Raw genomic sequence first — 12,066 nt, forward strand, 5'->3', positions numbered from 1 at the left:
GTTATCGACCTCCCTCCCCGGCCCCCGGAGGACTTGAACTCTCAAGGCTGGCGTCTAGCCTCGCGATTTCCAGCGTCCCGCTTTGACCCGGTGGATGAGGCGCAGGCGTTTTTCCCGTGGACGGTTACAGGAGGGGTGGCATCTGACCCCCCGGCATCAGATGTGATCGCCGTCGCCTCGTGGGCGTGAAAACGCTCGCGACGTGGGCACGCGGCTCCATGCGATGAACCTTCGCAGCCTCCCCGAGGTTGGTTGGTGGCGTCGGCCGCCTTTGTAGCTGAGACGCTGCCCCGTCTGACCCCCCCAGAGCCCGGCATGCTGACAGCCTGGACGGTCTAGGCCAGGTTGGGGTTACATCCTGCAGCCGTTTCGCTGTTTCCCGAGTAGCCCAGCTCGCGCGCACCGTTGCGGGAGGACAGACTGTGCGTGCACTGTGAAGTCTGGAAGGGAGGGGCGTTTTCCAGAAAAAGGGCAGCGGTAGCGCAAAAAGCCCAAACGCCCACGGCCGGCAGACCGATAGCAGAGCCCTCTAGGTTAAGAGGGCGGGTTGCATACGTGTGGACCTCATTTTCCTCCCTCCTGAAATCTCACTATAAGAACAGCAGAGGGATTTTCAAAAAGACGCACACCCACAAGGATGAAGAAAATGTGACAGGAAACAACAGCAGTAAGATACTGGGCTCCAGAAAGCTCAAGCCTTAGCAGATCAGCTTAATTCTAAACCAGCAGCAGGGAGTTCTGGGGGAACAGTTCTACATCAGAAACAGCGTCTTCGAAATGTGCAGAAGGTGGCAGCGAAAGGAATGGCGCTGGGGATGGATGTGGAGGGCTGTACCTCGGTGAGGCGCGCCCGAGAAGTAGGTAGACCGCTAGCGCTCTCTCCCCGTGTCACATCGTTGGATTCTGCTTCTCTCCCATTAGAAGACTGGAGGCTGGTCTCTTGAGAACGTAAAGCAGGATCTTTTTTTTTTTTTTAAGCATTTTTTTGTTGTTGTTGTTGTGGGTAGGAGTTTATTAATTAATTTATTTTTGCTGCGTTGGGTCTTCGTTTCTGTGCGAGGGCTTTCTCTCGTTGTGGCAAGCGGGGGCCACTCTTCATCGCAGTGCGCGGGCCTCTCACTATCGCGGTCTCTCTTGTTGCGGAGCACAGGCTCCAGACGCGCAGGCTCAGTAGTTGTGGCTCACGGGCCCAGTCGCTCCGCGGCATGTGGGATCCTCCCAGCCCAGGGCTCGAACCCGTGTCCCCTGCATTAGCAGGCAGACTCTCAACCACTGCGCCACCAGGGAAGCCCCAGAGCAGGATCTTTGAACCAGGGGACCCCAGGCACAGTTACGAGGCTCCCTTTATGAAAACAGGGACAATGAAGATTGAAGTCCATCATCCCCCCGTTTAAACCCCAGAACTTTCTGCAGCCAGTCTGATAACCCTTCAGGCTCAAACATGAGAATTCTACATGCGCGCGCACACACACACACACACAAAGGGAAAGATATACACAGTAAGTTAGTCACAGTGGTTGCTTCTGGGAAGGGAAAGGAACATTGTGGCTGGGGGAAAAATGGGAGGAGACTTAACTGCTGTTAACTGTTTTAAAATTGTGTACCATGTGCGTATATTACCTATTCAAAAATGAAACGTATTTCTTAAAAAATAATTGTAAGTGAATACACCCTTTGACACAGGAATTTTTCTTACAGATATGTCTACACACGTGAAAATAACGTTAAGTGCAGTGCCACTCATTGCAATATGGTTTTAGCAAAAGATTGGAAACAATCTCATTTTCATTAATAGATGGTTGGGAAAATAGATTATGTACAACCCTTCCTTGAAATATTCTATAGCCATAAAAAACAATGAAAGGAGCTCGTTGTATAAGGAAATGAGTAATCACCAAGGTACATATTGGGGGGGGGGGGTTCAGAAAAGTAGGTCACCAGTTTATAGAAAGAAAAAGATGTGTGTGTCTGTAGGTACATATATAAAATATCTGAAAGCAGAATATTGGTTGCCTTTGAAGAGGGGATCTGGATGGTAAGGCAAAAGTGAAATGAGGGAGAGACTTTCCACTGTATATTTTTGTAACTTTTTAACTTTGGACCATGTTATTATCTATTCAGTGAATGAATTAGTAAATGTTAATGGGAAAAAAGATGAATAATGGAGATTCTGATGTTGATGATATCCTGAACAATAAAAGATCTCTTACTATAGGAAGGAATGCTGCATAACAACCCCGAAATCTCTGGCTCCCAGCATTTCATGCTCTTGGTTCTTCAGGTAGACACTTCATGGTTCTTCAGTGGTTTAGATGTTGGTTGGACTAGGCTGGACTCCAGACTTTAGTTTTGGGTTCTGGTCTGCTCCATGTGTCTTCATTCTGGCACCCAGGCTAAAAAAAGCAAAAATACATGAAGCATGTTTTTCTCAGGGCTGAAGGCAAGAGTTCAAGAGCACTTCTGGAAATTTGCCATGCCTCAGCTCAGAAGTGGCACATTGAAATCTATTCTGTTGATTAAAGCAAGTCACATAGCCAAGCCCAAAGGCAATAGGGTGGAGATTTACACTCTGCCTGCTGGGAGGCTCTGCAGAGTCTCAGGACAAAGGGTGTGGATGTGTACTTCCATTGCAGGGTCGGAGGAAGAGCTGGGAATGATAAAGACAAAGGAAATGGGTTAATAGAAAGATGCTGTGAAATTAAGTTGAAGTTGGTTGAGAATAAAGATGCTTAGGGAAAAAATACATATATATGTATATTTTTTTACAGCATTACCAAGATACAGCATCCTACTTTGATATGAATCTTCTTAAGGCATCCATGTGAAGATATCACATTGGCTTTATCTTAAATAACATCTGCCAGCCCCACACCTGGTCCTATAACCAACTCTGAGTGACCATAGGAATGAAAATAAATAATGTGCTTGTAAAGACATCAGTTCTTAGAGAAGTAGTTCTAAATGTTTACTTTAGCTACTGAGTGTGTTCATTCATAGTTCTTGTGTCTGCCAACCCACCTTTCACAACAGAATCTTCTTTTCAGGGAGATGTCCTTTGCTTCTCAGATGTAATGCACTTTAAGTTTGTTATTCAACAGTGAAAATGAGTCATACAGAGGTAATACATATTTTCATACATTCTGCATCTTCAAGGTTCCTTTTTTTTTTTTTTTGTAGTCATATGGCTCCAGAGTAATTTTCTTATTTTCATCTTGTACTGTGAGAGACATCATAGCATTAGTGGTTAAGAATGAGGACTTTGGAGCAGACTGCCTGAGTCTGGATCCTAGCTAATTGGATATATAACCTTGGGCACATTATGTAAGCTACTGTGCCTCAGTTTTCTCAGCTATAAAATGGAGATAGTAACAGTACTTGCCTCGGAATTCTTAGGAATGTTAAATGATTTAATACATATAAAGCAGTTATAATAGTACCTGACACAATAAGTATTTCTTAAATATTAGTTATTATTAATATCATTGCTTTTCATTTGGAGGCTGTGACTTGAATCATGGGTCTTGCAGAACAAACATATATAGTTATTCATTTGTCTGAATAGGCAAGGAAGTAATTTTTGATCCATTTATTCTCTTGAATTCCAGGTTAAATTAAAAATACCTTTTGGAAATAAATTACTAGATGCTGTTTGTTTGGTACCTAACAAGAGCTTAACATATGGAATAATTCTTACACATGGAGCATCAGGAGATATGAATCTTCCTCATTTGATGTCACTGGCATCCCATCTTGCATCTCATGGTTTTTTTAGCCTGAGATTTACCTGTAAAGGCCTTAATATTGTACATAGAATTAAGGCATATAAATCAGTTTTGGTAAGAAAATTTCTTTATATTTACTTATAACAGAATTCTGTTTTTAAAATTCATAATAAATTTAAGACAAATTTTATTAGCAGTCATTTGGTTTAATTTAAAAATCCTTTAATGAGTATTCTTAGAAACTCAGCAGTGTATGAAGACTGTGTAATGGTCAGATTTCTCTTTTTTGCCATCAGTTAGTTTCCATGGGGATGAGTGCTTACATCATAAATGTTTCTCCCTGATATTGCCAAAGAATCTACTTATGATGTAATTTCCATATTGAAATTTAGGATATATAGTTCTAGGTATTTTGCCTTGTATACTATGAATGTACAAATAATATATGATTTCTGTATTAGAAAGTATAAAACCCCTGGATAAAACAAATCTGAAATTTCTTTTAATCCAGATTACTTAAAGCTTACTGAGTTTTTCAGAGCTTTAAATTAGATGTTAGTATTACCACATTTTGTATTAGTTGGAAGCTTTTACTGGCTTTTTTTCCCCTCCACGATTTGTTCTTTAAAAATATTTTAGTACTTGAATTTGTTTTACACAGTGTTTTTTTTTCACTTATTTGCCTGTATTACCCAGTTTATGATTTGACAGTGAAGGCATGATCACAGAGCAAAGAATTGATTACCTCTTCCAAGAAGAATCCCGTGAAATTTCTTGATTGTTTTTGCAAAAATTTTCATACATTTCAGTAATGATGAGAAAATATATGTTGGTTTTCCAGTGGAATATTTCATGGGAGAAGAATTGATAATTTTTTGGTCGATTATTTTTCTAGAATTACCTAAAGACCTCAGGAGAATACAAACTTGCAGGTGTTTTCCTTGGAGGTAAGTTTTCAATACTTGTGAATACTTTTTCTAAAATCTACTCATTAATATAGGAATAGGTAATCGAGAATTAAAATTAATGACAGGAAGAGACTTAAGGATTTTTTGTTTTGTTTTGGTAAGTCACTTCCTGGTGTTACACCAAGATACTTTAATATTTAAATCTAATTTAAACCTCATATATATGTGTTATAACCTGAAGAGGTCTCCTTTTATTTATATCCCTGAATCACCCCCTCTCAAATGATTCCTTCACAAGGATTGTCTTCACCATTCAAGTATTCTTTTAGAAAATAATTCTTTTTTTTTTTTTTTTAAGATTTGACTTAAGATCAGTTTTTAGCTCTTCACAAGTCTATGGGTACTGCAGCTTTTTAATTGGCACCTGTTGTAGTTATCAGCAATATGATGGATGAACAGTGAATGAAATCTGATTTGCCACATTATCATCACCACTACTTTATGTGAATGTTTATATTTCAAACTGAACTTAATTTTAATTGGTTTTAGGTCGTTCAATGGGCTCAAGAGCAGCTGCTTCTGTAATGTGTCATATTGAGCCAGATGATGCTGATGGTTTTGTTCGAGGTCTCATTTGTATTTCCTATCCACTGCACCGTCCAAAGCAGCAGCATAAACTTAGAGATGAAGATCTCTTTCGTATAAAAGATCCTGTACTGTTTGTGTCAGGCTCAGCAGATGAAATGTGTGAAAAGGTGAATTATAACTTGATATTTGTGTGAATGAGAGAGAAAGAATGAAAGAAACATCTTGGGAACAAGGTATTACCTGCAACATTCAGTCTCTTTAAAAAGATGCTGATTTTAGGGACTTCCCCGGTGGTCCAGTGGTTAAGACTCTGCGCTTCCAATGCAGGGGGTGCGGGTTTGATCCCTGGTTGGGGAACTAAGATCCCACGTGCTGTGGCCAAAAATAAATAAATAAATAAATAAATAAATAAATAAATAATTTTTTAAAAGATGCTGATTTTACTAATGCAGTTTTTTTCCTTAGTTAACCCTGTTGCTTTGGAGAACCTAAAAATATAAGCATACTGACAATATTCATCCCCCTGTAAAGAGTGTTGGTAAATGGATTAACTCTCACGGAGAAAATGAAGGATTAATATCTGAATCTTGTGAATTTCGGATTACTAGACTGTACGTTTGGTTTATCATTTCAACATTTAAGCAGATCTCTTCAATTTGTTATAAAATTGACTCTTGAAAAAAAAAGTAACTTGTACATATTACTAAGTTTTAGTGTATTTCCCAGAGCATATAAATAATTTCCTTGGGGAAAACATTTTTTAAGAGAATTTTTTTGGCTCTAGTTTACTTAATGATTTTTTAGCATCAGTAATGAATGCTGAATCTGTTCTGTTGTGTTGCTGTATCTGAAAAACATGGACTGCCACTTCTTGCACGTTCCATTGCCTCAAAAGTTAGCTGTAGACTAGGTTTTAATATTTAGTGAATGGATGCCAGTATAGGTGCGGTGGGAGAGAGGAAATCTTTACTGAACACCAGTAGAACATTAGTCTAGTATCATCTTCTTTTTTCCCTTTAGAACTTGTTGGAGAAAGTGGCACAGAAAATGCAAGCTCCTAATAAAATCCACTGGATTGAGAAAGCAAGTCATTGCATGGCAGTGAAAGGACGGTCAACAAATGATGTTTTCAAAGAAATAAATACACAGATTTTGTTTTGGATCCAGGAAATCACTGAAATGGACAAGAAATAATTGTCTGTAGTTACAAGCTATGTTATTTTGAATACAAATACAGTTAATTTGTTAAAGAACAACATACCTCTCAGCATTATGAGATATATTTCAGACTAATTTAATGTTCTTTATTAATGTTCCCCCATTTTTTAAACACATTTTAATTGTGAAATTAATGCCCTTTACAAAGTGTCTTTTGAAAGCACTGTTATAGTTGTATAAAGTTGATGTACAAATATTGAAGGTGGTCTAAATATAATTTATTTTCTTTAATATAGTTAAGTTTTGAAAAATTAAACATTGAATTTTGTTACAACAGAACTTTTGTCTTATTGCTGCGCAACTGAGAACGTACTCTTAATTTTGCAGAGCAGTGTCATCTTTATGAAAGGAAACCAACTTTAGTAAATTTAGTCAGTTTTATAGAATGTATACATCTATTAACCTAATCTTTTAATAAATCTCAAGGGATAGATGAAGATACATTTTCAAATATGGGGACTCTGAACATTGTTTTTAGAATAAAGTAACAACTTTCATTCATTAAATGTTTACTGAAGGTCTGTTATAGGCAAAGCCTCATTAGGTTTGCAGTGATGAGTAAACACTTGGAGTTTGGTGTGGTGGGGGAACTTGATGTCTAAAGCTCTCTGATTAAGGGAAGAATGAAATAAGGAGTAAATAGTGGGACTAACCTCTGTGCTGTATCTAGGCAGAGTTAAGGCACTTAATTTTGCCTTGAGAAGTGCGGGTATCACTTGGACTAGACTTGAATGGTATTGAGTTATATATTAAAAACATAGGTTCTATATTTCCTATAAAGAACATGAAAATGTGATGAGGCTGAAGTTTGTAGTGAGCAGTGGTTTTCTATAGTAGGAAATTAACGCCCTTCCCTGGCTTCTCTACTGCCCTAAAGTTAGGCCCTTCAGACAGCCAGGGTGGCCTGGGAAGCTTGCAGATTTTTGAGATCCCTCACTCCTCCTGCCCTGGTGAAGTTAATGGATTTTAATTACTTGTTAATTTTTCTAAATAGTGCATAAAGAACGAAAACCTAGATAACGGTATCTAAATTGTGTGTATTATAGAATGAAATCACGTACAACTACAAAATCGAAATTTCCATGTCACTCAGTGTACAATAGTTATTCACTTTTTGACTGAATTTCTTGAACAAGGCCCTAACTTAAATAGTATATAATTCTTAACTTTTAAAACAAGAGTGATCAAAATATTATAAAAAATATTTAACCAGAGCTGACAAATATAATAATGGTCTATTTAAAGTGTAAATCAATTGGAAAATATTAATACTGTAAACCAGAAGTGAAACTAAAAAGGAAGATACAAAGGAAAACGTACTATAAAGCAGACTATAATATAAAAGTACAATGAAGAAATCGATTTAAAAGGTTACTAACCTGCCATGTAATTATAATATTCAAGTTTTCAAATTAAACTATAGGCATAATATGGATGACCAAAGATACTACTATAAATATAGGGATGTCGTAGAAGGTCATTTAAAGTTGATTTTACCCTGCGTTATCTATGAGAAACTACTGTTCTTGATTGATGAAGTAACTTGTCATTTGAGAACTGTCTACCTAGGCATGGATGGGGAACATACAACTGCGAGAGAACGATATGAATGATACGTGTAAGGCCAAAATAAAAATATGTGAAAAGGTCCCATCTGCTCTTCTGCACAGAATTGACACATCTTGCAGGGAAAGGGTGCAGCTCCTTCAAGTTTGAGATTATGGTCAAAGAGCTATCCTGGCGCCGGCTCTGGTAGGCCCTGATTAATGGCACAACCATTCACCTAAATCAGTAGTTCTCAACTGGGAGTGATTTTGTTCTCTAGCAGACATTTGACAAGGTCTGGAGACATTTTTGGTTGTCACGGCTGGGGTGGGGCTGCTACTGGCCTCTCATAGGTAGGAGAAAGTCATATGCTAATACCTGCAGTGTACAGGACAACCAGCCATTACGAAGATGCAGCCGGTCCAAAATGCCAGTAATGCCTAGGTTGAGGAAGCTAGTCCTTGACAAACCAGCTTTGGGATTATCTTTAAATACTTTCTCCTTCACCATTAGCTTTTCTACACCACTTCTGAATCCATTTGCTTCCTTTTAGTTGCCAAATCCTGTGTTTTCAGTATCAAAGTCTGATTCTATCCCCATACTGTAAAATGAATTATAGTAGCCTAATTCATTTTCCTATTTTATTTTCTCCTTGGTTCAATAAACCATTTGATACCTCTAACTCAAAAACTGTTGGAGGATCTCCAAGGGTGACTATTAAGATTAAAGGCCTTAGTTCAAGGCTCTCCACAATAGGCCTTATCAACATTTTAACTTTATTTTCTCTCCCCCATGCTCTGAACCTGTACACAGTACTCCAGCTAACCTGGATACACAAAGTTTATGAACAAGTCTTTGTCTTCTCTTCCTGAAACTTTTTTCTTTGTTAGTCTTTGTCTGTTACCAAATCATACTCATCCTTCAAGGCCCTTAAATTCTCTTTCCCACTTCACAGCTTTTCTTGAATTACCCCAACCATCTCTCCTTCAAAGCCACATAATATCTTCTCTGTTGCTATTCACACTCTGCTTTTTCAGAGATTATTGACATATTTGCTCTATACAACTAATTACATACGCTTCGGGTCAGGGAATGGTTTTACTCATCTTTGTATCCATAAAGCACTTGGTGTTACTTGCTCAGTGCCTTAGTCATTCATTATTCAATAAATCCTTGTATTGAACTAAGATATTAATATCCTTGGTTTTATATTGCTATTTTACACACTTATTACTGGGACTTCCTCTTTACATGTAAAGAACAAAAACCTAGTTCACAATGTCCAAATAGTTCAAAGAGTGTGGCATTGGTAAATATATTTTTTTAAACTTAAATAGAGATTTTTTCTGGGTGTGTTCTTTCAGTATCTATATTACTGTTAGTAATGGGATTTCTCTGCTGTTATTTTTTATTGTCTTCGTGACTTTTAAAAATAAACATAGCATTTACTTTTTTTTGCTGCTCACTTGAGATTGACATAAGAAGAAGTTTCTAGTGCAAAGGACAGAGTGTCTATGCTGAAAAATAGGTAATTGTACTTTTATTAGTTGTCAAGTACTTAAATAACAAAAATGACAAAGCCCTGGAGGGGATGGGGATACTCTTCTTTACCTCTCTGCAGACTTAAGCATCAGCGGGAGTGGTACACAGAAGTTCCTTTTCAGTTCTTATAAGAGCTATTCGTGGTATACTAATTAGGGATTCAGTGTCATCAAGCCCTAAAAGATCTAAGGAACTAGAGAGTTCCTTAATGTTAAAACGCTCAACCCCCTTTAAGATAGTTAACATTAAATGAATTAGAGAATGTCTGCCATCAAGGCAAGAGAAATTGAGTATTTTGCCAGCTGCATTAAATATAGAAAACCCCAGCAGAAATAAAATCACCCTGATCGTGTATATGGATGGGGAGTCAGAGAGGAGGGTGGACCTTACCCTAGAAAAGCCAGAGGAATTGTTGAAGTTTCTTCTAGAACTAAGGAATGCCTACCATGCATTCCGGAGAGCTATACTTTGCAAAGACAAACCCCATGATCACAGATAACTAAATTAAGATCATAAATACCTGTCGGCTATGGTCCAGTAGACTGGGAGAGTGTAAACTCCTAGGATGCGTCATTGATCTCATTATTTCTAATTCTCAAGGGAAGTAAGAGCTCAATAAATCTTTCTTGCACTCAGTTAAAGTTATGTGACAGAAGAGGCCTGAACAGTTAACTCTGGTGTAAAGAATTATACTTCTTTCCTCAACCGACCTTGAATAAGTGAAGACAGAGGAAGAATTAATTCATTACGTCTTCAAAGGGAAAGTGCTCTAAATCCAAGGTAGTATTAATATTTTCATTAATAGTCCAGACTTTTTTGTATACTTGTGACTAAACTACTCTCTAGACTTTGAGGGAAGGCGAGCAGTGCTTAGATCTGGTTCTGCCCCACCCTAATTCTGACATCAGCAAGCATCACAAGTAGCTGCTCCTTGGAATCAACAGAAACAGGGTGAAGAGGAAATTCACCAGGAGACCATTCCAATATCTACCAAAATCTAACTTGGGTTTTCAGCATCACAGTAGATTGTCGAAGAGGAACACGGCTGAGAGACCCCTCTAACAAAAAGAAATATAAAATGAGGTGTTCTGTTTTACTAAAAAATCAAGTTGATGTGAGCTCAGTTAAATACCCATTATGACATGTACCTACTTTTCTTAGACCCAGAGCAATCACTGCTGCACTTGACAAGGCACTGGGCACCACTGGACATTTTTTTTCTCGCAGAGCATTGCACGTGGTTATGAGATGGGCCTACCACCTTTCTGTGTTTGGGGGCATCCAGAATCGAGGACTTTGGAATGAAGACATCAGTCTATTTCACATATAACATAAAAATGTCAAAGTAATTTTATTTCTTAAAAAATGGAAAATAATGCATTTTTGACATGGGACCTTCTAGAGTCCTGGATTTCTCAAAATAACTGGATGGCAATCTTATTTATAATTTTTCTGGGAATTATCTTTGAGATCATACTCATAAAGATTTGTACAGCCTTTCAGAAGAAGCCTGCACTTCCTTCAGAAAAGGATAATGCAGATGCCCACAAGGTAAGAACAAATGCTTGATTTCCTTTTCCCCGATTTTTCAAAGTAACACATAAGAATAACTTATAAAATTGTGGAAGTTCATTTGGATTACTCTAATATTTTATTGTCTCCCTTGAAACAGAAAGAAGACAGTTGCCTTAAAAGCATGAAATTTGGTAAGTATCCTACAATTTAATATTTTAATATAAAACTTGTTCAGCCTGAGCTTCTCCTTTTGGTGCTCTGACATTTTTTATTCCCATTTATCTCTAGGTAACTGGTCAATTCATTCATCTTCAGAAGAAAGGTAAGTGATGTATTTTGAAATTAGATGAAACAGGTTGGTTTTGTTCTACTCAAAATTACATCTGAATTACAGAAAAGGGTTTTCCCATTTGTATAGAGGATGACAGCTGTTCAACATCATAATTCAGTTGAACTCTGATTTTTTAAATGGTTGCTCTGTTCCAAGCTGTGTCAAATGGCTTTTTATGTATTGTTGAAATTATCCTTTTAGGTAGGTAGACTCATTACCGTTTTTACAAATGAGGAAAATAAAGCTTAGAGAGGTTAAGTGGCTTGCTTCCCTACCCCATCCTCTCTCTCCAATACACATGAAGAAGTAATAATCACCAGTTCTGAAAATTCAGTTGAAAAATATTCATTTAGCACCTCCTGTGAACCGAGCAGATCCTGAGCTAAGTGCTGCAAGAGTGACATGAAATGAGTTTATATCATCAACATCCTAAGGATGCCTGAGTGCTAGAGATTAAATACAGACATCACTACTCTTGTTGCTATCAATATCTTAATTGTTTTCATCGAAGTCTGTTCAGCAATCATTAGATATCCCTATACAATGGACATTGGGTTTTATACTGGGATACAATTAATAAGATGGTATCTCTTCTCCGGAAGCTTATATTCTTGTGGAGGAGACATAGATATAGAGATGATTGCTTGCACTACGGTAGCACAGTGATAGGAGTACTATGAGAACATCTAGGAGGTAC

The 12,066-nt window shown here is 37.8% G+C and overlaps 2 protein-coding genes across 3 annotated transcripts in view; both read left to right on the forward strand.

The window, feature by feature from the left end:
* Nucleotides 1–3,103: 3,103 nt before the first annotated feature.
* Nucleotides 3,104–6,412, forward strand: TEX30 (testis expressed 30; the record flags this gene model as incomplete). 2 transcript variants are annotated; one of them, XM_079728598.1, is made up of 5 exons in its annotated part: nt 3,104–3,118; nt 3,606–3,836; nt 4,618–4,669; nt 5,180–5,385; nt 6,239–6,412. In XM_079728598.1, 5 exons carry the CDS (start codon nt 3,104–3,106, stop codon nt 6,410–6,412), a joined length of 678 nt encoding a protein of 225 aa, XP_079584724.1. The 2 variants fall into 2 exon arrangements, with proteins under 2 accessions (XP_079584724.1, XP_079584725.1); XM_079728599.1 differs by lacking the exon at nt 5,180–5,385 and having other exon boundaries at nt 6,239–6,279.
* A 4,476-nt stretch (nt 6,413–10,888) lies between these two features.
* Nucleotides 10,889–12,066, forward strand: part of CCDC168 (coiled-coil domain containing 168) — a gene marked incomplete at its 5' end in the record, with an annotated part of 37,013 nt that continues 35,835 nt past the window's right edge. The window contains 3 exon segments of the mRNA XM_079728597.1: nt 10,889–11,074; nt 11,196–11,229; nt 11,327–11,360. Coding sequence (XP_079584723.1) covers nt 10,889–11,074; nt 11,196–11,229; nt 11,327–11,360 — 254 coding nt within the window.

Source organism: Hyperoodon ampullatus (assembly GCF_949752795.1).
Source record: "Hyperoodon ampullatus genome assembly, contig: scaffold_631, whole genome shotgun sequence".
Lineage (NCBI taxonomy): Eukaryota > Metazoa > Chordata > Mammalia > Artiodactyla > Ziphiidae > Hyperoodon > Hyperoodon ampullatus.